This window comes from Sciurus carolinensis, chromosome 1, assembly GCF_902686445.1.
Source record: "Sciurus carolinensis chromosome 1, mSciCar1.2, whole genome shotgun sequence".
In the NCBI taxonomy this organism is placed as follows: domain Eukaryota; kingdom Metazoa; phylum Chordata; class Mammalia; order Rodentia; family Sciuridae; genus Sciurus; species Sciurus carolinensis.
Genome location: NC_062213.1, coordinates 176,358,224 through 176,385,641, shown reverse-complemented (window position 1 = coordinate 176,385,641; position 27,418 = coordinate 176,358,224). Strand labels below are relative to the sequence as shown.

Below are 27,418 nucleotides of genomic sequence, written 5' to 3'. Positions count from 1 at the left end.
CCAATTTGGGAACTGAAATTGAGAATCCCAATTTAGAAAGTATGTTGGTGTTAACCTAGGAATGGAAGAGTTTCATTGAAGGCTTGGGGTTCAGAAGAGAGCATTGGGATCCAGAGCAAGGTAGCTATGGGACTTTAGGGTTCTTTTAGGGACAGCAGGCTCAGCGTTGGTACTGGAATCCATTTAGGGTCCAGGGTTGGTGCCAGTATCATTTTAAGCTTAGGACAGGTAATAAGCTTAAAGTAATAAGTAATAAAAGGATTGATGGACCAACTCAGTATTTGGGAGCTCCATACAGTGGTGCACACCTATAATCCAAGCTACTCCAGCAGGCGGAGGCAGGAGGAAAGGAAGTTCCTTCGCCAGCCTGGGCAGTTTATTGAGAACCCCTCTCAAAATAATAAATGAAAAGGTTGGGGGATGTAGCTCAGTTGTAGAGTGCCCCTGGGTTCAATCCCAGTACCCCACCTCCCACATGGTATTTGGGATCAAATATAGTATGGGGACTCAGATCATATTTGTGCCAATTTTAGGGCAGATTTAGAGGTCTGAACTCAATAATAGGTTTTAAGGGTGGGTCTGAGCTCAGTATTATGTTCAGATCAGTGTGGGGAAGAAATGGGGTGCTAGAGTAGTGTTAGGTTCATATTAGGATTTGGGAGTCAGTAGAAGCATCTGGATTTAGTATCTGAGTTTGGGATTGTCCATGCTCATTTTGGGGGTGCAGGTTCAATATCGGTGTTCGGTCGATTTAGACTTGGTGTTAGGTTGTGGCCTCGCTGGGCCTACTCGGCTCCGTGGCTCTCCGAGCGAGAGTGCACGAGGGGAGGGGCGGTGCGGGAGCGCGCACGGCAGGGGCGCGGGCGCGGGCGCGAGCAGGGGCGCGCGGCTGGAGCTGGCGCGGGAGCGGCGGGAGCGGTGGCGGCGGCGGCAGAGGCGGCGGCAGAGGCGGCGGCTCCGGCTCCAGCTCCGGCTCCGGCTCGGGCTCCGGCTCCAGCTCAGGCGGCGGTGGCGGGAGCAGAACCAGGTGGTGGTGGTGGCGGCGGCGGCAGCAGAGGAGCGGGAGCGGCGGCCTCAGCGGCTTGGGGGGGACATGCGGACCGACGGCCCCTGGATAGGCGGTGAGTGACCCCCGGAGCCCCCCTCCAGTCCACTCCGCGCCCATTCCTTGCCCACTAACCCGCCCTCCCTCCGCGTCCACCCAGCGGAGCTGGAGGTGGTCCCGGGGGGCTGGGGGGCGCCGCTGAGGCCGGGCCGCGCCCCCACCTGCCGCGCCCGCAGTCTCTGCTAAGCCCCCCCGAAGCCTGGCGGCTCCTCCCCGCGTTTACCCCGCGGCAGACGCGCCCCCCACCGCGGCGGCTAGCGAGCTCTCTGCCCTCCCCCTCCCTCCCGCCGCACCTGAGCCGCAGCCCGCGCCCCCCCAGTGCAAAGTTTCCCTTTTGCGTTTGGCTCCCCCTCTTTGGTCCCGCCTGGTCCCCCACCCTCCAGCGCGGACGCGCTCCGGGGGCGGCCCTCAGCCTCCCACCAGCCCCAGCTCCGGGCGGGTCCAGGCCGCGCCCCCGCCCCCGCCGCACCGGCGCCCCCTCCCAGCCGGCGGGGGATCCGCAGCCGACGCGTCCGAGTCTCGCTCGCAGCCCCGGCGCACGTGCGGTCCCGGGATGCGCCGGGCGCGAGTTTGGAGCGCCCACCCCCCTCGGTCGCGAGCGCGGGCTGGGGAGGGGCGGCGGCGGGCGGTACCCACCCCCACCCCATGCACCGCCCTGGAGGCCTTGAGCGACTTGTCCCGTGAGGACGTGTCCACTCGGACCTGCTCCGAAAGTTCACTCAGTCGCCGCCCTGCGTCCTGTCCCGTCCCGGTGTGCCCGATCCCCAGTCGCTGTGCCCGCCGTCTTAGTCTCAGCTTCCTGTGTCACTGCCTCTCAGTCTCACCCCCTGCAGTCCCAGGGTCTCCAGCCGGCTCCCATCTCCCTTCCTGGGTCTCTTTCTGGGTGTCACCGTTCTCTTTCCCTGGGTCTCTGTTCTCCCTCGTTGGATCTCCCTCTTTCTCTTGTATCTCCCTTGTTCACTCTGGGTCTACCTGTTCTTTCTGCCGGGGTCTCCCCGTTCTCTCTGCCCGGGTCTTCCTGTTCTTTTTCTGCTCTCTCTGCTGGGGTCTCCCAGTTCTCTCTACCGAGATCCCTCGGTTCTCTCTCCCTGAACCTCTGATCTCTCGGCCAGAGTCTCTCTGCACGCCCCCCTCTTCCTGGGTCTCTGCCTGATGTCTCTCACTGGTCTCTTGGTGTCTCTGTACCCCTCTGCTAGGCCCCCTCCCCCACTTCTCTGGAATGCTGCCCCTCTGGTTCTTCCACCCCTGGGAGGGGGAGGGGCTGGCCCTTCTCCCCATTTCAATCCCCCCAGTGCTGGGCCCCTGAGTTGGAGCTGGTGGGGGCTGGGAGCTGTACCTGCCTGAGCTGTGAAATGTGAAGGAGGCTGCCAGTGCTAGGGGATTCTCTGGGGAACAACAGGACAGGATGGTGGAGGCTGGACTGCTGAATGATGGTGACTAAGGCCCCACTTTGGCTTCTGAAGGGACAGGGCAGGATCCTTGAGTGACCTGGCGCTGGATCTGGCATGAGAATACAGGGAAGGGCAGTGGGAGGGAGGCCTGGAAAAGAATGTGGATGGTGGTTCTAGTTGGGGGGATCTGGCCAGGGATCCTTTGGGAGGCGTCAGGGATGACAGGATGCATAGGAGAGTTCTGATAGAATTCTAAGGAAATTTCATGTTTGGCTCCTTATGAACTTTTGCTTTAGAGAGTGAAAATTCTTGTTTTTAACTGATTATGTGAATGAGCATAGGGCTTCAAAAAGGAGCAGGTGTAATTCCCCTTACACAGTCCCCACATTCTCTGCCTGGGCTCACCACACTCCCCAGGCACTTCTCTATCTTGCCTTCTCTCCCACTCTCAGCCTCCCTGGCGTACCCCACATTCACTTACCTGCTTGCCCTCACTCCTGCAGACTGAGGCCTCAAGCCAGCCAGTGCTCAGAATTCTGCTGTGCTTGCACACTCACAGTCCACCTGTGCATATGCACACAGTCTTACGCTTTCTGGCACATGCACTTTTTTTGCACGTTTTTGCTTGTTCAGTTTCTGTCTCATGTGAGATGTCTTTATGGTTTTATATATTTTTTTCAATTTCTCTTCCTTCTTTCTCTCCTTTAAAAAAGGAATTGTTTTAATGTAATTCCTCATTTCTTTCCTTCCTTTGTAGCTTCTGGCCTCCCTCCCTTCTCTCTAGCCTTGTATGTACTGATTACTGGTGTGTATATTGCTTCTGAAGGGAGAAGGAGGGTGGATGTGGGTGCTGCTGGAGCAGACTACAGCAAGGGTAAACTAGTTAAAAATCTTTTCTTGGGATTTGCATTGATGTGCAGCAAAATACTGACCCTGGCAATTTGTGAGCCCAATGGTCTTCTACCAGCAGTCCTAACTGTGGGAGTTGGTTTTGAGAGTCCCCAGGTGGAGGACCGTGAGTAGCCAAGGGAACTGTGTGGCAGTGTGTCATCAGCAGTGGCAGTCACTTTCTGGGAATGCAAAAGCATTTCAGTAACCTGTTATTGATTGCTGACCGTGTGCCAGACACTGGAACTTTCAGCAAGGTTGTCTTGCTTCCTGTGGGACTAACAGCTGTGTAGGAGAGGCAGCCTTCTCCTTAGGAGCCTCTGAGGTTGAGGCATCTGCTCATCTACAGCAAGTGCAATTGTGAGCTGAAGTTAGAAGGTTGGCAGAGTTCAGCATGAGGTGGGGAAGAGGTCAGGGTGAGTTGTGAGCCAGAGGATACAAGGAAGGGGCAATCTGAATTGGGTTTAGAGGAATGAATAGGAGTTTACCAGTTGAAGAAGGGAGAAGGGGCATTACAGGTAGAAGAAAAAAACCAGTATGAGTACAAGAGTTCACTTGTGGGGTATTCAGAGGTACACCACATCACAGAGGGTCTTGAATACCCTGCAAGGCACCTGTGACTTCACTCTGAGAACATAGGGGAGACACCAAAGGTTTAAAGCTTAGGTGGAGGGTGTAGAACATGTTACATTGGATTAATTTTTCTGAAAGATGTTGCTATGACTATAGAAAGTGAATGGAGACAGCATGCTCAGTGAGAAGGATGTTGTAGTAAGGTCAGATGAGAGGACAGTGGCCTGGATAGGGTGGTAGCATGGGACTTCACTTGTCAGAACAGGATGATTTATGGGTGTGGGGGGTGAGGAAAATGAAGGAGCCCAGGTTCCCAGGAGTAGCTGGGTGGAGCTTTGCTGAAGGCTCTGGAGCATCTGAAGCACCACCGAGCTAGGAACCTGAGGAGGAGAGGCAGATTCCAGGGATGGATGATGAACTATGATGAACTCAGGGTTGGACATGTTGCCTTGGGTTACTTGGAGTATTTGGGATTCAGTAGGGGTTGGGGAGACTCTAAACAGGGGTTGAGTATGAGGGTACAGTTTGGAAGAGCAGTGTGGCCCATCAAAGGAGAACCAAAAGGGACATGAGAGTACGAGGAATCATGCTCAGCAAGAAAAGACAGCCACAAACAGTGGTGTAGAGCTCAGACTTTCGTTTTGAAGCACTGGAATTTGACATGTCCTTGAGCAACTTGCTTAACGTCTTTGAACCAGTTTCCTCACTTGTCAAATGGGTATAATAAGATTCCATGCCTCATAGGGTTGTTGGGAGGATTAAAGTTAATATGCATCAAGTACTTAAAACCGGACCTGGCATCTGGTGAGTACTGGTGCTCAGTGGTAGCCGTCGTTAATGTGACCATCCTCAACAGGAGCCGTGCAGACCCCCTCCCATCAGCATCAGCAGGGTCGCCTTGAAAAACATGCACTGCAAAGGTTAGGGCACCTGCCCACCAACAGCTTCACTTCCGATCTGGGGCTAGCAGGGGGTTGCCCCTGTCCCTTGTCCTCATCACTGTATATGGGATTCTGTGTGTTTCTTAAGTGTATTTGACCTTCAGGTGGGCAGCTGTGAGAAGGCTAAAGGTACAGCCCTGCAGACAAGATCTCATGTTGGGGTGGTAGGGAATTCTGAGAAGAGGCAGCCTCTGGAAGTTTAGTTCCCTATTTCCTCCCACCCGTACTGGGTACCTCCTGAGGTTCTTTCTTCCTTCCTTTGCCTCCAAGATCCAATGTGCCAGATCTCTGTATTCTCAACCTCTGGGTCTGAGAACTCTGCTTTTAGCTTCTTGACTGTGTTTTAGCTGCTGTTTCTGGAGACTTTCCTGGTGCCACCCCAGGGTCTGCCTGGGGGCTGCTCCAAGCCACATCTGTGCTCTAGATTTCAACCTGCTCCTGGTCCCCGTGCTGGGCCAGGTCTGAGACCTGGCAAATGGCAGACAGCGCTGCTGAGTTGGTGCCCTGGGCCTTCTTACCTGATTATGGTCATGACTGCCAGTTAAACCCTTTCCGGGCGCCAGCATGTGTGATTCCTGACTTGGGTCCTGTAGGAGTTAGGCCCTTTTACAGTAGCTTTCTAGTTGGCCTTCTAGGAGTAGTTCATGTAGGTGCTGTTCTGAACTTAAGTGCTTGTCCTGATTTCAGGGTTCTGACCCAGTGTGGGTCTAAAGCGTTTCTGGGTGCTGTTGTTGGTGATTATGAGGTGTGACTTGATAGCCCATCTGGGTTGTTTCAGAGCTGTTTGATCTTGACTGATATGATCCAAGATACTGTTTGGATTGTTCTAGAATCCTGCCTGGGTACTGTTCTGTGTGCCTCAGGGTTTTTGCAAGATACATTTAGTCTGTTTTGAGACCTACCTCTTGGCCATTTGGGGTGCATGTCTCTTTCTTACACGTAGGGCCTGTCTCAGTCTCTAAGCCCAAAACCCAGTGTTCCTGATGTGGCAGTGGGTGTGGCAGCAGTGCTGGGCATCTTGGGAACCTTTCCCTGTTCTGTGCCTTGGACACTGCCCCTCTGCCCAGGGTTCCTGAGAAATGGCAGAGCCAACAACTTCACATAGGCACCTTGAAGCCTGGCAGGCATCTCCAGACAAACGGGCCTTTGAGTTTAGGAAACGGAAGCTAGTTTGTCTGGCTAGACCCGCCTGGCAGCCTATGTGCTGGGAACAGCAGCCACTGGAAATGTTGTGAAGAAACACAATGGACTGGGGGAGGGAAGCACGTGGGCATCCTAAAGTGCAGGGTCATTGGTTCTGGTGGGATGTGGGGGGTGTCTTTCAAGGCTGGGTTGGTGAGGCCTGTTTTGAGTCAGTCAGGATGGCCTTCAGCTAGAGAAGACTCCCCTGTTTTACCAGAGGTGGGCAGTCTCAAATGAGGACAGTTCCCATGTGAAGAGGTCCTTAGGTTAGTGGTGAGGGTTAGTCTGGGGCCGGTGAGGTTGTGCTTGTCCCCTGTGACCACTGTGTTTCCTGTGTATTGGTTTGGGGAGGGGCCCAGGTGGATGGCAGGCTTGTGTGAGTAGGGAGGTGAGGCTGAGAAGCCTGCCACAAGGTGCAGCCTGTGTGGAGTGCATACCAGATGAGCCCAAGAGCTAAGCTGTGGGGAGGTGGCAATGAGATGATGTGGGCGTGACCGACCCCTGCCCACCCTGGGATGGCACCCACGCTGGTGGGGGCTCAGTAATGGTTCTAGAAGGAAGAGGCTGGGCTCTGTCGCTGTGTGTGTGCCAGCGGAGGAGGCATCCAGGGGCACACCTTCATTTTAAAAATTACAGAGAAGCAAAAAGTCAAAAATAAATATTGCTCCTGAAGCTTCTTTGAAGACTGGCATGTAGGCTGGGGTGTGTTCCTCCAGGCTGGGCTATTTTCTCTGAACTCATTCATGCAGTCATCTACTCATTCAACATGTGTTGACTAAGCACCTACTATGTGCCAGGCTCCCTGCTGGGTGCTGGGGATGTGGAACCAAGCCAGGCAGATATGGCTCATGCTCTTACTGAGCTTAGGGTATTGACTCAATAATTGTATAAGTAAATAAATAATCACATTTGTGGTCACTGTTCCAAGGCAGGCCCAGGCACATAGTCTGGGACATCATGGAAGGCCTCCCTGAGAAAGTTCCATTGGATTTGAAACCCAAGGGGTAACTGGCCAGAAGAACCATAGGTAGCTCTTCAAAGCAGTGGCATGCAGCATGGGCAAGCCTGGGAGTCAGGAAAAAAATATGATACATTTGAGGATCAGAAGAGAAAGTTCTGTGGCTAGCTGGTGGGAGGGGAGCACTGATAGGTGGGACTGCGGAAGTCGGCTGGTGACTGCACAACCCCAGGATGGTGTTGAGGAATTTGGACATGATTCTGTCAAGTTCAGGGACTTGATCTGTGTTGCTCACAGACATGTAGAAGAATGCCTGGCACATAGTAGGTGCTCAGGGAGTATTAAGTGAATGAGAGAGAGTAAAGTAAAAACTGAGCATTTTTTACTATATGGGGATGGTCCTACACCAGTAGTTCTGTAACCTGCTTTTCTTCCCCCCTGCATAAACAGCACATTTTGAATGTCTGTGTCAATACATGTTCTGCTATGATGAAATTCTTGATGTTTTCTTATCCTTTCTGTCCAGGAAGGCGCGGAGGCCCCCGTGCCCTGCCCTCAGTGCTGATTGTCCAGCAAGAGTGACTGGTGTAAGCAAGCAAAGACCTGGTGAGTGTGCCCCAAAATGTGACCAGAAGCAGGGGTGCAGAAGGGTCCTGTGGGCCAGCTGAGCAGTAAGGCCATGGAAAGGTGGTCAGAGAGGGGCATAACATGTTTATTGTGCATGTGTCTGAGAAATAGTGGAGACCTGAACCAGGAAGGTGGTGATGAGCACTGAGAGAAGGGATTTGTATGTTATTTAGGGAGGTAGACAGGACATGATGGAGTACTGAATATGGGGCATGGGGGAGGGGAGGTGTCAAGGAGTTTCTGGCTAGAATATATGATGGAGGTGGGTGGGGAATGATATGTAGCTCTTCACCTGCTGTGGGTGTGAAACAGACTTCCGGGTATCGTCCTGGGACTTACACTAGTATCTATCTGCTGCTTTGTTCATCGTGTTTCTGTAGAAAAGACTGCCTGTCAACTGAAGGTTGTATCCAAAGGAGCAGGGCACCCAGTGTAAGATCTGGGGCATGTCTCTCCTTATGTCGTTGAGGTCTCCTCCTTTCTTCCTGTGAGAAACAGAGAGAGATGGACTGGAGTTGCAGGGAATGAGTTTGGAGAATTAGCCTGGAATCAGCATGATGGGCCTTGGATATCAGGCTGAAGACTAGGTTTTTTCCTGAGGGTGGCATGGAGGCACTAAAAGTTCTTAAGCAGAGGAGCAATATCCATGCATCCATCTATCCATTTACCTGCCCATTCATTCATTCATTCATGGAACAATGACTGAGTGCCTGCCATGAGATAAAGCAGAAACGTATGATCAAGTTTGTATTTTTTTGAGGTGGCATTGGCTTGTGTGCTGGTTGGGTTGGAAAGGAGCGACCAGAGGCCAGAGGCTGGAAGCCCACCGAAGAGGTGGAGGTAGTTGGGATAGAGGCCGGGCAGATTCAGACTTACTGACAAGTTGGATATGTGGGTTGAGAAGAGAGAGCATTGGGGGAGGACTTGCTGGCCTGGGTGATGAGGTAGATGATAGCGTTGTCCAAGAGATTAGGGGCCTAGGAGGAGGAAGGGGATTGAGGGAAGGTGAGTTCTGGTTGGCTGTTCTGAACCCAGAGCTTGATGGGCTAGTTCACCCTCCAAAAGTTCTGTGAAGGCAGAGCCAAAGCCTCTTGATCAGCATCCTGCCCAACGAGCAAGTTCTGGATGGGTGACGGAACAAAGAAGGCGTGGAGGAGATGGGTCTGACCCAGGTGGGGGAGGAAGTGTACTTCTTGGGTGTACTTGCTTGGCAAGATGGGCATGGTAAGGGGGGAGAGTGGGAATAGGGTTACTGTGTGTCCTTTACCTGCCCATCCTCAAATGATGGGACCTACCTGAAAATATGACCTGACTAAAAACAGTGTCACCAGTAGAAGCATCTGAAAGGGGAACCTTCTGTGCTCTGGAGAGGCCACTTGCTGGTGCCTTATCTGGAGAAGAGGAGGTGGGTGAGCTTTAGGGCTTGAAATTTAGAGGCCTTGACTCATTTGGGGAGTACGGAAAGATGCTCTGAGATCTTGGGCCCAGGAATCAGCTAATACAGAGTTAAGCCAGGTGGGCGCTGCCTTGGGTCTGCAAGCTTAGGGTGGGTACTCTTAGGGAACTGGGTTCTGAAGCAAGGGGCCAGGTCAGGCCCTAGGCTGAATCAGCAAAGGAGTTTGCCATCTATATCAGGACTTCTCAACCCTCATCGTTGTTGACATTTCGGACCAAATAATTCTTAGTTGTGGGGTCTGGCCTGCTATTGTAGAATGTCTAGCAGCATACTGGGGTTTTTTCCCATTAGATGCAAGTAACATACCCCACTCTTAGTTTTTTGTTTTGTTTTGTTTTGTTTTTGTACAGGTGATTGAACTCAGGGGCACTTAACCTCTGAGTCACATCCCCAGCCCTTTCATATATGCATATTTATATATTTTTTTTTAGTTGTGTATGGACACAGTACCTCTATTTTATATATTTATTTATATGTGGTGCTGAAGATCTAATTCAGTGCTTCACGTGTGCCAGGCAAGTGCTCCACCACTGAGCCACAGCCACAGTCACAGCCCCTACCAGCCCTTTTTAAAAAATATTTTATCTAGAGACAAGAGTCTTGCTGAGTTGCTTAGGGCCTTGCTAAGTTGTTGAGGCTGGCTTTGAACTGATGATCCTCTTACCTCAGCCTCCCTAACTGCTGGGATTACAGGCATGAGCCACAGCTCCGGACCCACCCTTAGCCTTGACAATAAAAATGTCTCCAGACCTTGCCTAATGTCTCATGGGGGCAGAGTCACTCTGGGTTGGTCTATACTTCTTGCTGCATTCACCCTGTTATACAAATCTGGAGAACCAGGGAGATCAGTTGGGGAAAATTTACAATGATGGTGACTTGAACTGAGTTCTGGAGGGGAGTGTGTGGCTAGGGCAGAAGGGCATCTTTTCTAGTAGAGAGGACAGTAAGTACAGAGGCCAGGAGGCAGCAGAGTTGGGGAGCATTAATCCAAGCGGTCCTCAGAGGAAAGGAGCTGTAGCTGTAGGAAGTCGCCTCTGTTGGACCCCTTTGCCACCCCAGAGATTCAAATCCTCCTGATCACTCCCTTCACTCCCCAGAGCAGCTGAGGGCTGCAAGAGACAAGCTGAGGGCCTCAAGAAGGTAGGGGTCTTCAGTGCAGCTGGGGGAGCCCCAGTACCCACGGGGCAGGGACTATTCCTGGCTGTACTCACGGATTCTGGCCACCATTGACTAGAGGAGCGAAGGCAGTCCTGGCCTCCTGCTGTTCCCCCCTTCCATGGGGCAGGGGTCGTGACTGAGACAGATTTATTCCTGTCATAATCCAGCGGTTGGTTTGGTAAGAGTTGGAAACATGTTGGTTTTCCCTTCCCAGTGTAACAGGCCTGTTTCCGCCTCCGCGGCCGCTGCTGCAGTGCCACGCGGTGAACTGTCCAGGACATGACAAAAGGGCTCGGTTAGCTGCCCGTCACTGGTTAGAAGATGAACGGCTCCCAGCTCTCCCTGCCCAATGAGTATGCCTCATTGCCCATGTGCTGGCCTCTCCCCTTGGCCGGCCACTCTGTGGGGCCCTGGATACCCCTCCTTTGTCTATGTCCATTTCTGGGCCCCAGCTTCCTGGGAGCCAGGGTCCTGGCCTGGGAAGGAGGGGTGGGAAAGGATGTACGAACAGGTGGCATTTGGAGACTAATTAATATTTGTGAATAAAACACGTGCCCAAGGGAGGCAAATCAATCTGTTTGCATATTCATGAGGGGGCCTCAGGAATGATCCCAGCTGTTCTCCAGCCAGGATCCCCTCCATCCTGGCATCACATGGTCCCTCGGGCCCCCTCTGGGGCTGGCAGGGCTGGGGTGTTAGGGTGGACCACATGGAAGTGACATGGCCTCTGTGTAACATGTATTTTCCGTGACGTCTGACTATGAGTCCCGTGACTTGGCATAGTGTCTCCTTCCTCCTTTTCCCTCAGAGCCATAATTCCAGGCGCTTTGGTTTCATAAACCAGTACTGTTTCCAAAAGTACTGGGGGCCGGACAACCAAATTGGTTGGCAATTTTTTATTTTGCTAAGTAAGGACATTACAAAAAAACAACTGCTATCTGCTATCCCCATCATTTTGTACAAGAAAGGACATTTTAGCACCAAGGACAAAATTTGAGAATAAAGGACAGTACTTCCTAAGAAAGGGCAGTTGGCAGCTTTACACTGATGTAGCAAAGAAAAAAGATATATTAAAACCATTCTGAATGTAGAAAAATTGCATCCAATTATATTCTATAATATCACAGGGCATGTAATTGTTTTCCTGCCCAAGTATGTCAGTGTGGTAGAACTGATGGTCCACAGTGTAGTTCACAGATGTGCTTGAGTGCCCAAGGGTTTGGGCCTTGTTTTTATCTGAGTTGTTGAAAGCTGTGCTGGTGAAGTGGACACCCTGCTCTGAGCGCTGCTGCATTGGGTGCACGAGGTTCTCAGTGGCCCAGCAAGGCTACTCGCAGTCCTGTTTCCCTCCCACCTTCTCCCTGCAGGTAACCAGAACCAAGCCCAAGACCAGGCGGGGGATGCAGGGCTGCTCTGCTCGGATGAGGGAGGCCCTAGAGCTGGGAGCAGCCTGAACTGCCTCACACTGGACAGGCTCTGGGTTCAGAGTCTGGGGACAGGAGCAGTTTGCTCATGCTGGGAGCTGCTTAGGGGCAGGCCTTGGTTCTGACAACCCTGAGAATGTGTGTGGTTTGTGTGTCCCTTGAGTCTCACCATCTCTGGGTATCTATGTCCCTGTGCCCATGGACCACTGGGAGAAGCTCTTTAGAGAGGAAATACCTTTGATTTCACTTTTCCCGCCTTTGTCAGTCCCATTTTGGGGATTTGAACAGTGTTCTGAGCACCCTGGTTCAGATGCACAGGGGGTCTCTGAGACCCCAAGTAAGGGCCGCTTGTCTTTCCACATTGGGGATGGAGCTACCAGAGACTCAGGTTCTCTAAAACCCATGGCCTGAATCTCACCCAGGATTATACCACATCAATGTCTGTTCTGGGAATAATACCCCATGATGGCTGTACGGGTGGAGCCTCATGCCTCTCTAATATAGGTGCCAGGGGATGACTGCCATCATGGTGTCTGTAACAGGGAGCCACACCCCTGCAGTGTCCTTATCCAGACATCTCAGATGTCTGTACCCTCTGCAAATGCCCACATGATGTCTGGACCAGACGTCTACTTCCATGATGTCTCCACCTGAGTATCCAGTGCTGTGATTGCTACACCAAGACAGCTAGTTGCAGGGGATTAAACTTCACTGATAATTGTATTAGGAGTTCCATCCCATGATAACTGATGTCCATTGTTACCCTGCAGTGTCTGTCATGTTCAGCTTCATTTCTGTACCAGGGAGATATGCCTCAATACTTGTGCTAGAGGTTATGTCCCTTTGGTGTCTACTCGGGGGTTACATGGCCTGAAATGCTTGTGCCTGGGAGTTAGCCTCTGACTTTTGCATTGTCACACCTCATGATGCCTGTGCCTGTCCAAGGCTCCTCTACACCTGTCCTTTGGTGCAATACACTTTTGAGTTGTAAACCCTTGGTATCTGTACTGAAGCCAGGGTACATATCAGGAAACTGTCCCATGATGACCTGGCTAGGCAGTTCACTACTTGATGTCTGCTGGGAATTTGGATTCTACTGTTGGCTGTACATGGTGCTACAGTGCTGTTATGACCAAGCCCAGAGAGGGCCTTGGTGATGTGTGACCTCCATCTCAACTTAGTTTTGCAGAGTATCATGTGGTCTCAGCCACCTGGGCTCTGTGATCTCTGAGTAGAATCTCCCACTTGGTATAAATGGGGCTGGACACCCGTGATCCCCCCTTCAACTTTATTGCTTTTGCTGCTCAGCTCCTCTCAGTTTTGGTGAGATTCTGGGACAGGGTTTATCTCTCCCCTTCCTTTCCCTTTGTGTTATCCCATCGTCACAGTCTTACCTGCTTTAAGTACCTTTGCTTGAATACTGCCTTCTGACGTTTTGACTGCCCTAGTCAAGACAAGGGTTCAAGTTCTAGGAAGAGTTCAAGTTCTTTGAACCCTGTACCTCCTGTTCACTTGCTCTGTCACCTTGCCAGTTTTCTTACATTGTAAGTTGCAGACATGGGTCTGACCATGGTCCCTCCACCAGAGTCCATGGGTACCACTGTGGGGCCCCAAGGCGTGTTCACTGCCTCTCACTCCCCCATTATACCCTGTTGGCTTTTCAGAGGGTTAATGAAGGTCTGACTGACCATATAGCAGCCCCTGCCCAGGGCAAGGTGCGTGAGCAGGTCTGGTAGGCATCGCTGCACGTGGGAGAGAGACCCTTGGGAACTCACCACCAGGGCTGAGGATCAAAAACAGGTTGTCTTCAGAGATGGTGTGGCCTCAAGGAAGCCTTTACACAGGTGCCTACAGAGTGGGGAGGGCACCCAGGCGGTGAGCAAAGGCCTGGCCACAGTCGGCCAGTCCCAGCGCAGCCCCCACTCTCTCCACTCTCATCTGCTTTGTGCTTCTGGGGCAAAGGAAGAGGAGGTATGGGGGTTAAATCTTGGGGTCTCGTACCCCCATCCCTGGCCACTAAAGGCCCCCTGTGGTTTCTCTTTGGAGTGGGAAGGTGCCATGGGAATAAGGTAGAATGAGGGTGGCCAGGCAGGGCAGCTGCAGCTTGTCAGGAGCAGTCCTGGCGAGCCCTGACGGGTTGTGGCTTTGGCTGCAAGCCTCTGATACCTGGAGCTGTCTACTGCTAACAAGTCTGTGTTCTGGGGCCTATGCTCAGCATGTGGGGGTCCGGCCTCTTGCCTCCTGCCTCCCTCCCTGCTGGGGAGAGGACAGGCAACAGGATATCCCCAGCCTGTGTGGGTCTGCCTAGCTCTTCACCATTCCCTGTCTTACTGCCTTGTCTTTGTTCAGTCTTTGTGTTCCCCGCCAGTGTCTCTCTGATCTCATTTCCCTGTCCCCTTATTCGGTTGAGTTGGAAGCTCAAGATCCCTATACATCCTTCAGTCTCAGTATCTCCTATTCACCCTACTTAGGTTTAAAGAATGCCCCACCCTTCTGCACTCCCCCTACAGCATGACTGATGGGTTATCCTTGTCAGCACTGGGGTTTCAGGGAGGAGCCTGGGTGGTCATCACACAGTCCAAGCTGGATCTGTGAACTCAGCTATGGATGGACAGTGAGGATGAGTGGGGACCAGGAGGCAGCATGGGTGGATAGTAGGGACATTGGTGGATACCAGCTAACTGGCTCTGCCTTTCTCTCCATATAGGTGGATTGTCCTGGGTTGCAGCTGGCTGTGGAGCTAGAGCCCTGGATGGCCCCTGAGCCAACCCCAGGGAGGATGATGGTGCCCCTTGTACCCGTGCTGGTGATGCTTGGTTTGGTGGCAGGTGCCCATGGCGACAGTAAGTCTGACCCCTTCAGGTGCAGATCTCCAGGATGAAAGGTGACATTCCTCCTAGCAGGTCTCTGGTATGAGACAGTACCAGCTTCTAGGAGAAAAGGATGGCCAGATAGCCCTCTAGACCCTCTGTCCTAGAGAGAGACCCCTGCTTGGAGAACCTGTAAGATATACCTGGCCCCGCTGCTTCCTAGGAGCATCCTATGGAGTGCATGTGTCCCTTATGCACCACGGGGTGGGGTGTGTCTAAGAGTGGCCCTATTTTATGGGGCTGGGGCAAAACATGTCCTATATTCATGTGGTCTTTGTGTGATGTGCCCAGGCATGTGTCATGTCCACCATGGCAGATGTGTGTAGAAGGTGCAGCATGAGTTCTATCTGGAGTCAGTATAGAAGGTGAGGACAGCCAGCAGATAGGGAATGTGTGTGGATGCGTGAATGGGATGCCAGGTGTCTCCTCAGGTCCCAGGGAGGGCTTAGAAGCCAGAGCCACCCAAGCTCTTCCCCTGGGCTAGGCCCTCAGGATCCATATGGGGGGGCGGGGGAAGTACTGAATCCTGCCTCCCCTTTGTACTGGGGACCTTCCAGGCAAAGGGCATCTCCTTCCCCAAGTCCCTCAGCCCTGGAAACTGGGGGAAGATTGTGCTACTTGACCAGCAGGAAGCTGAGCTCCAACACCCCTCTGTTTGTGGGGGTGGGTGGGGGGGATCTGTCCCCTGTTACCCAGGTCCAGCTCTGAACTTTGGTCCCTTTCTTGCTGTTGCCCTTCCCCCTGCCTGGCACTATAGACTGGCCGCAGCCCGCCCCGTCACCATGGTTACCACTGCTTGGTTACTGGTGGGAGGCGGAGCACAGGGCAAGCTTAGCCAATCTGCAGGCTGGGGGGAGGGGCGAGGTCGGAGCCAAGGTCCCTGGGGAAAGGGGCCGCTCCCAGCCTGTCCCGAGCCCAGAGGCAGTCAGGGCCAAACCGTGGGTCACCAGGCCATAGGGCTCTCCTACCCGCTCCACATCTTTGGGCACAGATCTTGCCCCTTGCTTCATAGGGCTCTTTCTCCTAATGGCTCATTAAATTATTCAGGAACTGATCCTGGAGGGGGGTGGCACTGGAGCACCCTGCCCTTTGTCCTCAGAGGCTGGGCCCTGGGTGGAGTTAGAAGGGAAAGGGGAAGGGGCAGGCATTCTCTCAGAGAGGTGAGGGTGAGGGGTAACAGGAGCTCTTGAGTTGCTGGCCAGGAAAGAACTGGGCAAGGAGGAGAAGGGCTTGAGGTCTAGACAGGAGGAAGTCAGGTGGGAGATCAGCTGTCAGTGGAGGCATCTCCAGGCTTAACTGGGGCTAGTAGGGGAAAGCTCCAGCCTGCAGGGGCAGGTTGGCTAGAAGACCTCATCAGGTATGACTCCGCTGTTGGCAGGGAAGTAAAGGCTTGGTCCAGGTGTGGTCAGCAGCCCTTGGACATTGAAGGACTGTGCTTACTCCCCCACCTCGCCTCAGACACTCATCATCGGAGAGGGCAGAGGGAAGATACCCAGCTGGACTTTGAGAAACAATGGGTCTTGGGAGAACAACTACCTCCCTGCTCCTGCCTCAGACTCAACATGCTCCAGCCTGTACCCCTCACTCCCACCCTCCATCCGCTTCCCATGTTCACTCTCCCTGTGAATGGCATTACCGCCCACCCGGTCACCAAGTCAGAAACCTGGGCTGCCTCCCAGCTTCCTCCCTCTCTCATATCCCACATGTAATCCATCACCAAGTTGCTTCTACCTTCTGAATATCTTTGGAATGCATCCACTTCTCTCTCTACCGCCCTCATCCAAGCCACCCTCAGCTCTTGCTTGGGCTTCAGCATGCAACAGCCTCCTGATGATTTTGCTGCCTCTGGTGTCTTCCCTAGTAATCCATTCTCCATTCCAAAGTCAGAGTCGTGTTGCAAAAGGAAAAATGCATCAGTCGTTTCTCAGTTTGAACTCCTTCATTCCCTTCCCGCATTGTCTAGGGTCTTAAACCTTTTCAAACAGGCCTCTGCCCACCTCACCCCTCACTGTCCCTTTGTTCATACCCCTGCCATGCTGGCTTCTCTGTTCCTCGCAGGTTCTCTGCGTCCAGGCCTTCCTCCTTCCTTCTGTTTCCTCTGCTTGGATCACTCTCTCCCTGACCTTTATCTGACCAGTTGCAGCTTGGCCTGGAGCCATCACTCCTTTCAGGATCCTGGGTCATGTCGTGTGCTGCTTCTCTGTGCTGTCCTCTTAGCATGTAGTTATGGCAATCTGCTTCAGATCTGTCTGTCCCACCAGACTGTGAGCCCTGGGAGTTCAGGCCATTGTTCAGTTCTGGGCCTTGCATATAGAGAGTGGATAAGTGAAGGAGTGGGACGGTTCTGCCCCCCAATAGGGCAAGTGGAACAATTTTTAGAGCAGGATTTCCAGGATTCTCTTCCCTGGTTCCTTAGCGACCAGAACTCAGAGACCAGGGTATTGAATGTAGGAACCAGCTGAAGAAACTGAAATCCTGCTTGGCCAAGTAGGGTGGGGGTGGTTCCAGTGACAAGATATGGGTTCTCTTCCTAGGCAGAGAGCCTGGGGCCAGGAGCCCGAGCTCGGGGCTGTGGTAACCCAACCCTATGAATCCTGCCTTAAACTGCGCTCACTTTTGGATATGTCCCCTCACAGTGGCCAGGCTTGGGGCTGAGGTTGAGAGATTTCAACTCGGGGCAAGTAGCCAGACACAGACAGGGCTGCTGCAGAAGGTAGAGCGGGTGCCCCAGAGAATTGACGACCAGAGCAGTGAAGCGCAGAGCGGACAAATGTGTTTCTATAGGCCTCTTAACGAGACAAATGAATGGGGGCCTGGCCTCGGAGAGGAGAGGAGGGAAGTGGGGTGGAGAAGCAGCTGCCAAGAGTTAGCCTAGAAGCCGGGCGTTGAAGCCAAGTCAGCTTCAGTGGAGACATGGACACAGGAGGCAGGATCCCCACTTGATGCGGCTTCCCCAGTCCAGGACTCGGTGGCTTCTAGGGAGGGGAGGCTTTTTGGACCAGAAGTAGTCCTGAACAAGAGCAGAAGCCCTCATGTGTGCCAGGTGCCAAGATGGGAAGAATCCATAGTCTTGCCATTGGATAAGACCCATGGTCTGGGGGCACGGGCTTGTGAACAGACCGTTTCACCAGGAGTGCAGGTTGGGGCAGTGCTGTTACAATGACTTCAGCATCTTGGGAGAGGTGATGGGAGGCTTCCTGGAAGAGGGGTTAGTAGGCATTTGTTCAGAGCAGGTATTGCATAATGAGGTGAAGGGGGTGTGTGGGGAACAGGTATGCCCCTGGGCTTCTCTGAGTTGCTCATGGGAGCCAGAGTGAGAACTGCAGACAGCAAAGCACAGAGGCAGGGTTCGGGGACCAGGTGTGAATAGAGCCCTAAGAATCACTGGAGCTCCTAATGGCTGGAGGGGCTTGTGGTACGCAGGATTTGCAGATACAGGTGGGCGAACAGCTGAGGGTGTGTCTGCTTTGTGATTTCCCTCCCCCAGAGCCTGCAAAGCTGGAAATGGCAGGGTGCTACACATAGGTTTTGGGTGCTACACATAGGTTTTGCAGTGCCTTCCCCCTTGTGCTTATGGGTGGCCTGTCTAGACTCTGCCCTCTGGGACTTCCGGCAGGATGCTTTCTCTCTCTGGGCCTGTTTTTCTATTGCACAATAGGAATAATCACTCTTACCTGGAAAGGTTAAGGAGGTCACATGGCATCTAGTAAGTGCTCCCCTATTGAAGGCCATGACCTGAGGCTCAAGGAATGTCTCCTGGAACCAGAAGTGGGCTTCCCACAGAGGGCATCGGGAGCAGTCATAGGAGCTCAGTAAAGAGTCCCCAGCCCATTAGGTGGTTCAGGGCCTGGGAAGTCACCCCTCTAGGAAATCCCCCTGCCCTTGCTGTCCTCACTACTGCTCTGTATCTGCCTTCTCCTTCAATGTGCTGTGTATTTGTACTCCTCAGGGAAGGCACAAAATAGCAGTCAGACTCCCAGTGGAGGAGCCTTGGAGGTGGCCCATTTTGGCTGTCCCTGGAACTGGACTCCTGCAGCCTCTCCGGGGGTTGTGCCCTCCCCATCCTAGGCCAGTTTCTTTCTTTGGTCATTTCTTTCCACCCTGCACCTAAGAACGATGCAGGGCGTATCCCTGAGAGCGCCTGCCCAAGGGCTGTGCTGCCCATGGCCCTGTGTGGTGGAGCCACACCCTGATTGGGTGTCAGGCTGGGCAGCAGTGGGTAACTGGCAGAAAGCCATTCCTGGTGTGTTCATATGACACCCTGTTGACCCAGCCTCAAGAGTTTCAGACCTTCACCAAACACCAGGGCAGAGTGGTCGGAGTAGCCTGGTTTTATCTGCTTACCTGGGACCTGACCAGTTACTACGATGAGATCTACGCTAGGATGGGAAATCAGACTGTGGAACATAGAGCAGGTTCCCAGAGCCTCGGGGAGGGGGAACAGGGTGAGACTCCACCAAGGGGCAAGGCACACCCAAAGGCAAGGAGGTGCCTATGGGCTTGGCAGGTCATGGCAACCCTAGATGGTGGGCGGTAAGACACAGAGGGTCCCAGCTGTGCTGTCAGCATAGTGCACGGCCTGCAGTAGGTGCTCGGAGATACTTGTTGAGTGTAAAGTGAGGCTGGAGAGGTTAACAGAGCAAGTGCGGGAAGGGTGTGAGGAGGTATGGTCTGACTGTACTCCCCAGAGGTCCTTTGGTGAACAAGGTCTTAATGGGACTCTGGGACGGGAGGGCCTGGTATTTGGCTGCAGTGCTGTATGAGGGTCCTGGGGGTGGGGAGGCAGATTGACAGGGAGCAGGGAGAGACCTGGACGAAGGGAGGGTCCTGCCCGCCAGCCCCAGGGCGGCACTGGGCTGGGACTGCCCTGCCAGTCTGGCTCTGGCGCCTGGCTCCCCTCCAGCCTCCAGGGGAGGGGAATAGTTCTGCCTCCTGCATGGCCCCCGGCCTTGGGCACAGTCCAGCCTTCACACAGGTCTCAGGCCTTTCCCTCCTGGCTGCTAGTGACCCTACCTGGCTGTTTTCTTCAGCTCCTCAACTCTTTGTTTGGTGAGGAGGCTCCGCCCCACCCCTCCCTCGTGGCTGCACTGGCCATTCCGGTTCAACAGGTTCCAGATTTTGGTTTCGTTGCAGACAGGTTGAGGCAGGAGCTGGGGTGGGAGTTCTCTCTTGCCAGAGAGGACAGGTGTGTGTGAGGGGCCACAGTCTCTACCCTCCCCATGTGTTTGTTCCTTCCTCCCCCATTCAGAGTTCCTGTGTGCCAGGAACTGGGTCAGACAGACATAGGGACAGGGCAGGAAACAGGACAGGCATGGGATCTGCCCAGCCCAGGTTATGATCTGAGGGACGCAGCTATTAAACACTCACCAAAAATGTCAAAAGAGTAATAGCCCCACATATAAGCAATAATACACCACGGGCAGAAGTCAAGACCTCACACAGGTGCATGAACTGGGCAGTGCTGTGGGGGGCAGTGGAGCCTAGAACCAGGACCTGAGCTAACTGGGCATGGGTGACAAGAGGGATGGAACATTTTCTGAGGAGATGATGTTTAAATTGAGACCAGAAGGGCAAATGGGAGTTAATGGGTAAGGAGGTAGTCCAAGAGTTTCTCAACTGAAGGAGCAGCTTGTCACAAGCCCTAAGGCCATAGGGAGCACTGCTTGCTCAGGGGCTGCAAAGCTAGGACCTGGGAAGAGTGACTGGGTCAGACCTGGCAGGGCTTTGTCTGCTGTTTTGTTTTCTCAGAGTAGTGGAAGGCCTTTGGAGGTGTTCGGTCAGTCCTGGACTGGGGCTGTTCTCTAGCTGCTGAATAGAGGAGCTGGGTGGGTGAGACCCCGAGAAGGGCTGCTGGCTTGTTAGGCCAGCGGGATTTCTGGTCAAGGGAAGATGCCACCTGCACCAGAGTAGTGGCAGTGGAGAGCTGTGGAGGAGGGGGCAGGAAACAGCCCAGTGGAGCCTGAGGGGATCCTAGCTGAGAGGAGCAGCAAACAATGACATTCTCTGCGGACCACTGCAGACTGGGAGGGTCCCCAGCCTCCCTCCAAGGGCAGTTGGAGGTGGGCTAGACACACTGAGGGGTTCTGGAACCTTGGTCATCCCCGTGGCCTCTGGCCCCCCTCAGGCTGTGTGTCTTCCCAGCGGGGCTGCCCCCATACCCACCTTGCCTTGACTCCTCTGAGCCAGCCTCCCTTGCCTGCTCTTGTCTTCAAGAGCGGAGTCCTGAGTTTCCCTCCCTGAGAGAGACCACAGGTGCCCAGGATGAGCTTAGGAGTTAGAATGCTCTTCAGACCCTGGCTGCCCCCAAATCTGCTGACTCAGCTTATGGGTGCCTCTGCCTCCCCATCACTGAACTGGGGATGGTAATGCACTTACCTCCTTGCATTAAGGATTGATGATGCTAATGAGGGAGATGACTGCTCTCATGGAAGGCCCACCATGTATTAAATATTGCCTTTCATGTTGTTAAAAAAAACCCCAAATTTATGGTCCGCATCTCCCCCAGCTGCCATCTTTTCTTCCTGTCACAGCCTGTCTTCCCTATATATATAGAGAGAGTCATGCTCTTCTCTCCACTTCTCACGTCCACTCACTCCTCTTTCTTCTTTGGTCTCATGTTGGTTCCCACTACTCCACTAGACCTGCTCTTGACAATGCCCCCAACTATCCCCTGTGGGCGGTTTTGTGCCAAGTGTTCTGGACTTTGATGCAGGCTGAAATACAAGTCCCAAAAGTACCCATTCACTGGCTGGGTGACCTTGGGCAAGTGACTTGACTTCTCTGAGCCTGTGAATTGGTAGTAATGATGAAAGATTAAAAGAGAGAAAGTAACTGGTACAGAGTGGGTGTTTAGTGAAAGTCTATTTCTCTCCCAGGGTCCAAGCCAGACCTGAGTTCATGAGCATGGAGCAGGTGGTCTTGAAAGGTCATTTCTCATGGTATTAGCCCTTCCTGGAGCTGTTCATTGGCCTGATTAATAGGAAAAGGATCTGCTGTCAGGATTAACAAGGCATTGCAACATCTTTTTTTTTTGGGTGCTGGGGATCGAACCCAGGGCTTTGTGCTTACAAGGCAAGCACTCTACCGACTGAGCTATCTCCCCAGCCCGCATTGCAACATCTTAATGAGTCAGGTTTCTCTGGACTTGTGATGCTGGGCAGTGGGATTCGTAGGGATAGGGGCTTTAGGTTGGCCTGTGGTGTGTGTGTCTGGGTGACGTGTGTGTGGTACTATGGTGTCTGGGCCCCTTCCTTTCTCCCTCTTCCCTGCCCCTGTGGAGGACCTCGGGGAGCTGCCTAGGCTATTGGAAGGCATTAAACAAGCCAGTGGGGGTGGGGTGGAGAGGGGCAGATTTACAGGAAAGCATTCACCTGGGAAGACATCCAGAGACACTTAGGAGCTGGAATGTCTGGGCCTTTGGGGCTACTGGTATGTGAGGGTGAGGGTGGGGGAGTCACGGTTTCCGGGCCAGGCCTTGGGGTGTATAGAGGTGCCATCATTGAGATGGAGAACAAGCAGGGTGGACAGCATTGGGGAGGACTGGGGCTCTTCCTGAGGGACAGCTCTCTGGCATACCTTGTCCCTGAGCCTGGAGAGATGGTGGGTGGAGACGGAAGCAGGAACTCAGATGCTGGGGTTCAGATCGCACTCTGCTGCCTACCAGCTGTGTCATGTTGGACAAATCCTTTAACCTCTCTGTGCCTCGATTTTCTTTTCTACAAACAGTAATTATAGCGCCCACCTCACAGGCTTCAAAGAGTTAATAAGTGTTCTGCTCTCTTAACAGTGCCTGGCACTTATTAAGCACTACATAAAGGTTAGGCGTCATTAGTATTTTCTCTTTCTTGCCCTCTTACCCCCCATGACTGCCACCTGCAGTGTTGGTCATCTCTGTTTAAACCATGCCATGATCACTTGGTATCTCTGTCTCTTCTAGGCAAACCTGTCTTTGTTAAGGTCCCTGAGGACCAGACCGGGCTGTCAGGAGGGGTGGCCTCCTTCGTGTGCCAAGCCACAGGGGAACCCAAGCCTCGCATCACATGGATGAAGAAGGGGAAGAAAGTCAGCTCCCAACGCTTCGAGGTGCGTCCTCGGGTGAGGCGTAGGCAGGGCTCAGGGCCTGTCTGCCTTTCAGTTTGGTCCTACCCCTGCTCTTCTTAGTTGCCCTCCCGTTGGGTCCTTTGGAGATGGGACGAACATGAACCCTGAGCAGGCCTCCATGTCTCCAGCAGGCTGTGATCATATGTCTGTTCTTTGATAGGTAATTGAGTTTGACGACGGGGCAGGGTCCGTACTGCGGATCCAGCCACTGAGGGTGCAGCGAGATGAGGCCATCTATGAGTGCACTGCCACCAACAGCGTGGGGGAGATCAACACTAGTGCCAAGCTCTCAGTACTTGAAGGTATGTGCTGGGAGGGATGCAGCATGGTGGGTGGGCAGGATGGGGCGTGGCCCTGCCGTGGGTCTGTGTGCCTTTGGCAGAAGGGAGTGCTGGCCATCTTGGGTGGGTGAAGTCCGTGGTGAACAGGCCTGGATCCCTGGCTTATGCTGAAGCCAGCTGTGTGTGTGGTGCATTGTATCCTCCTGCGGAACCATGTCACTGCTCGTCATTGCTCGGTAGAGTGGGGTTCCGACTTGGAATTGCAGCTGTGTATTACTTGGGTTTTGTGGCCGTGGCCACAGATGAGATTTTCATCTGGAGCCTGGCTGTAGGTATCAGGTGTGTTCCTACTACCCCTGTGAGCCGGGGTCCCAGACTGGGGCTCTGTATGAGCGTTGCAGTGTCTTCTCTCACATGGTGGCTCCTCCATTCGTTCACAAACGTTTCCTGGATGCCTTGAAATCTAGAAGACTATCCTACTGGGTGCTTCCTTTGAGATGCTTAGTGTCCAGTGAGTTTTGTAGGGACAGCCCAGAGGACTGAGTGGAGCATAAGGAAGAAGAACTCTGAGCCAAATCTCAGAGAAAAATTGAGGGAGCAGTGGGCGGCTAGGCCTGTGCCCAGTGGTGAAAGAGAATGGAGCTGTCAGAGAACTGAGAGGTTCAAGTTGTTTTTTTTTTTTTTTTTTTTTTTTTTTTTTTTTTTTTTTTTTTGTGTGTGTGTGTGTGTGTGTACTGGAGCTTGAACTCAGAGACACTCAACCACTGAGCCACATCCCCAGCCCTGTTTTGTATTTTTTATTTAGAGACAGGGTCTCATTGAGTTGCTTAGCACCTCACCATTACTGGGGCAGGCTTTGAACTCTCAATCCTCCTGCCTCAGCCTCCCAAGCCACTGAGATTATAGGCATGTGCCACTGCACCCAGCTCTTTTTGTTTTTGTTTTTGTTTCGGAGGGGGGCAGGGATCGAAAACTGGAGGGCACAGGAAGATGAAGGAAAGAGCAATTCCACATGCGTCTGGAGATTGGCGGGAAGATCACATTGGATCAGGCTGAGAAATGAACTTTCCTGGGGACGTAGGAAGCCACAGTGGGGTAGGCAGTGACATGATTAGACGTTTGCCACAATGATTTCATCATCTGAATGTGTCTGTGTATTTTCAAAATACAGCATTGATTATTGTTTTCTTGTTTACATGCAATACTTGTTCGCTTTTAAAAAATTGAAAATGTAGAATAGGACATAGGAACAAATAAAAGTCACCCATTATGTTACCTCTGCAATAATTGGTTATTTCCTTGAGGCTAGTTTTTCATATGTGCGTATGTGTGTTTTGTATATATAAACAGAGAAAGGATCATATACTGCCCAGTGATTTGTAGACTGCTTTTTTTCCCCTTTGTTCCTTTTTCTTTCTTTTTTCTTTTCTTTTCTTTCTCTTTCTCTCTCTTTTTTTTTTTTTTTTTTTTTTTTGTTTTGTTTTGTTTTATTATGGTGCTGAGGATTGAATCCAGGGTATCACACATGCTAAGCAAGTGCTGTGACACTGAACTACATTCCCAGCCCTTGCTTAAAAAAAAAAAAGTATGAACATTTTCCTTGTCATTGAATATTCTTCTGTGTCATTATTTTTAATGACTGTGGGTAAGCTGTCACATAGAAGCACCCTAATTTATTTAGCTGTTCTTTTATTGTTGACACATATGTTGTTCCCACCTCTTTTCTTTTATAAAGAGGGTGTCGTGGGTGGGGGTGGGGAGAAACAGAAGTGTTCTCTGTCCTGATGATTTTCTTATTCCAGGTAGGGACAGGGGGCACATGCATTTTTAAGCTTTCAGTATTTCTAGAGATGTTACCAGTTTATACTCCTGCCAAACAGGGCATATAGGAGGGCCTCTTTTTTTTTTCCCCCTGCGCATCTTTACCAGCATTGGGAATTACCATTAAAAAAATCTTTGCCAAGTTAATAGGCAAAAAATAGCATCTCAATTTAATTTGCATTTCTTTGATTACGAGAGTATTGAACATCTTTTCACATTGGCCGTTTTTACACTCTGGCTTTATGTGTTCACAGATGCATTCATTCAGCAGGTTTTGTGTGTATATATCTTGTGTGAATCAGTGGGTTCTACAGTTCTTTGATAGGCTGTCGAACTTAGAGGGACCATAGAAGACAATGAACATCTACTCACCGAGTGACCTTGGACCAGTGACTGTGCCCCTGAGCTTCATTTGCTCCATTTATAAGCAGGGCTGTAATACCCACTGTCCATGCTGCTTTGAAGGATTAAATAGAATGTGGTTAAACACTCCCCAGTACTCCAGTGTGAAGGGTAACTGCTGTTGGGCTGGAAGTTGCACATTCTGAGGCCTAGACACACGGGCAGATGACACTTGGCTTCTGTGCTTCCTGGCATCTTCTGGATGGTGCCGTCCCTACCATTCCTTCCATCCAGAGGTCCTGTGGAGCAGGGACTCAGAGGAGCTGGTCCTAGGCCAAGATCACTGATTGCCTGGTCACCTCTGACCTCAGTTTCCCCACTTGTGACCTGGGGGTATGTATTTCAGCAAGGCTTTCCTCCCTCCCGTTGGCTTCTGTCCTGGAGGGCATGTTGTCCGACTTTCAGCTTCTCAACTCAGGAGCTCTCCCACCTCCTCCACTGCCCTGCAACTTTATCTTTTATTAACGGATTAAAGATGATAAGGTAGTTTGACAGGAGGAGAAGAACTCAAACTTGCAGTCTGCTTTGGGAAGGGCCTTCCTGAATACTGGTTTCTTTCTCAGGACTTGGGGTATGTTTCTTTATTTTTATGTGGTGCTGGGGATGGAATTTAGGTTCTTGTGCATGCCAATAAGCACACGTTTTACCACCAAGCTACAGCCCTACCCCCAGCCCAAGGTTATATTTGTACCTCTGGGACTTGGGAAGTGTCTGAGGAGACTGGGAGACTGGGACAAGTCTCTGCCCTGTCCATGTTCCCTTGGAGCGGGTGGAGCTGTGGGTCTGCCTAAGCCCCTCCCACTCCTGAAACATAGCACCCGGAAGACAAAATGCTGACCTACAGTGTTGGTCTGTGTAACCTTGACCAGCTGTGGCCTTGGAAGAAGGAGTATCATGAGGTGGGGCCAGAGGGAAGCAGCCCAGACTCACCACTCCCACTCCTCCCTCCTAGGAGGAAAGGGCCAGGAAAGTTGAGGTTCATGTAGGAACTGGATGAAAGGCTGACTTAACTTTTGAGCTCTGGGGTGGGAGGAGAGTTGGGGACATTCTTGGGAGGCTACCACAGGGTCTTAGGAGGGTAGCTGGTTTGGGGCTGAGGATTAGCGTTGAGTCCCTGAGCTGTGTCATACGCTCTGCACATAGTCTCTAAACACAGAGGGTATGTGCATCTGCTCACCGGGAGTTGGGAGCCTAGGGACAGTGGCTGGGGCTGCCTGGGACTACCTGGCAAAAGGTAGGCCTGGCCTGCAAGTCTGTTCAGTGCCCTCTGCCCTGGCCTCACTCCACACCTCATTCCCAGCTCCCCTCACACGGCTCCCTGCTCTGGAGTCACACCACTCCTGGCTGCCTCACCCTGCCTGCTTCCAGAGCAGGACTGCCATTCCTGGTGTGGCTCAGCAAGACCCAGGCAGCTGTCCTGAGTGGCTAGCCCTCTGCTTCACCACCCCACTGGGACTGGGTATAGGGTGGGGGTGCCCAGCACAAGCTGACTCGGGGTGAGCCTGTCCTGGGTTGTGACGAGTGCAGGGGCCCAGCCGCCCAGCGTTCCTGTCTGAGTGGTAATTGAAGCCATTAGCGCGCCAGCCTCTCCCTCGCCGGGTAATGGCAGGAAAAGCTCTTCTCGCTCCGCACTCTTGAGGCGGCGGCTGAATCACTCCCCCTCCAACCCGCCCGCTGCTGCCACTGAGACAGGGAATCTGACATTTTCCCTCATGAGGGAGGGGGAGTGATGGGGGAAGGGAAGCAGGCCTTGATTCTGGGTCTTCCCACCTCCGGGAGGTGGGGGACAGTGAGGGTCTTGAGCTTAGTCTGCAGGTCAGGTATTCGCCAGGGGCAGCAGGGTCCAGGCCAGGCAGAACTGTAGTCAGGAAAGCCTTAAGATGAGGCCAGAGGTGTGAGCCCAGCCCTGGTGGCTAGGTAGGTTCTAGAAGCGTCACAGAAGAGGGAGGAGGAAGAAAAGAAGCTGTGGAGCTGGGGTGAGCTGTTTCTGGCTTGTCCTGGGGGCCTGGCTCCCAGGGCTCCAAGTATAGGCAGCAGTGTTCGTCTTGTCATGGATTCAGCACATGATATGCTCTGAGTGTGGTGCCGGTGCCCCGTGTGCTAGGTATAAAGCAGTGAAGCGTGTGGCGTGGTGTGTATACAGCCAAGCTGCGCCTGACAGGCTGTATGTACAGACTGGGATCGTGCAGCAGGCTCTGCGTGTGTGCACATGCGTGTATCAGGCAGTGGAGGAGGAGGATG

The 27,418-nt window shown here is 52.7% G+C and overlaps 1 protein-coding gene across 2 annotated transcripts in view; it reads left to right on the top strand.

Annotated features, from left to right (window-relative positions):
* Window positions 1-928: 928 nt before the first annotated feature.
* Window positions 929-27,418, top strand: part of Ptprf (protein tyrosine phosphatase receptor type F) — an 84,285-nt gene continuing 57,795 nt past the window's right edge. For both annotated transcript variants that reach the window (XM_047536466.1, XM_047536403.1), the window contains exons 1-5: window positions 929-1,121; window positions 7,565-7,644; window positions 14,411-14,546; window positions 22,510-22,655; window positions 22,834-22,975. In XM_047536466.1, the coding sequence (XP_047392422.1) occupies window positions 14,456-14,546; window positions 22,510-22,655; window positions 22,834-22,975 (379 nt within the window). In that variant the 5' untranslated portion in view covers window positions 929-1,121; window positions 7,565-7,644; window positions 14,411-14,455. The remainder of the gene's footprint in view (window positions 1,122-7,564; window positions 7,645-14,410; window positions 14,547-22,509; window positions 22,656-22,833; window positions 22,976-27,418) is intronic.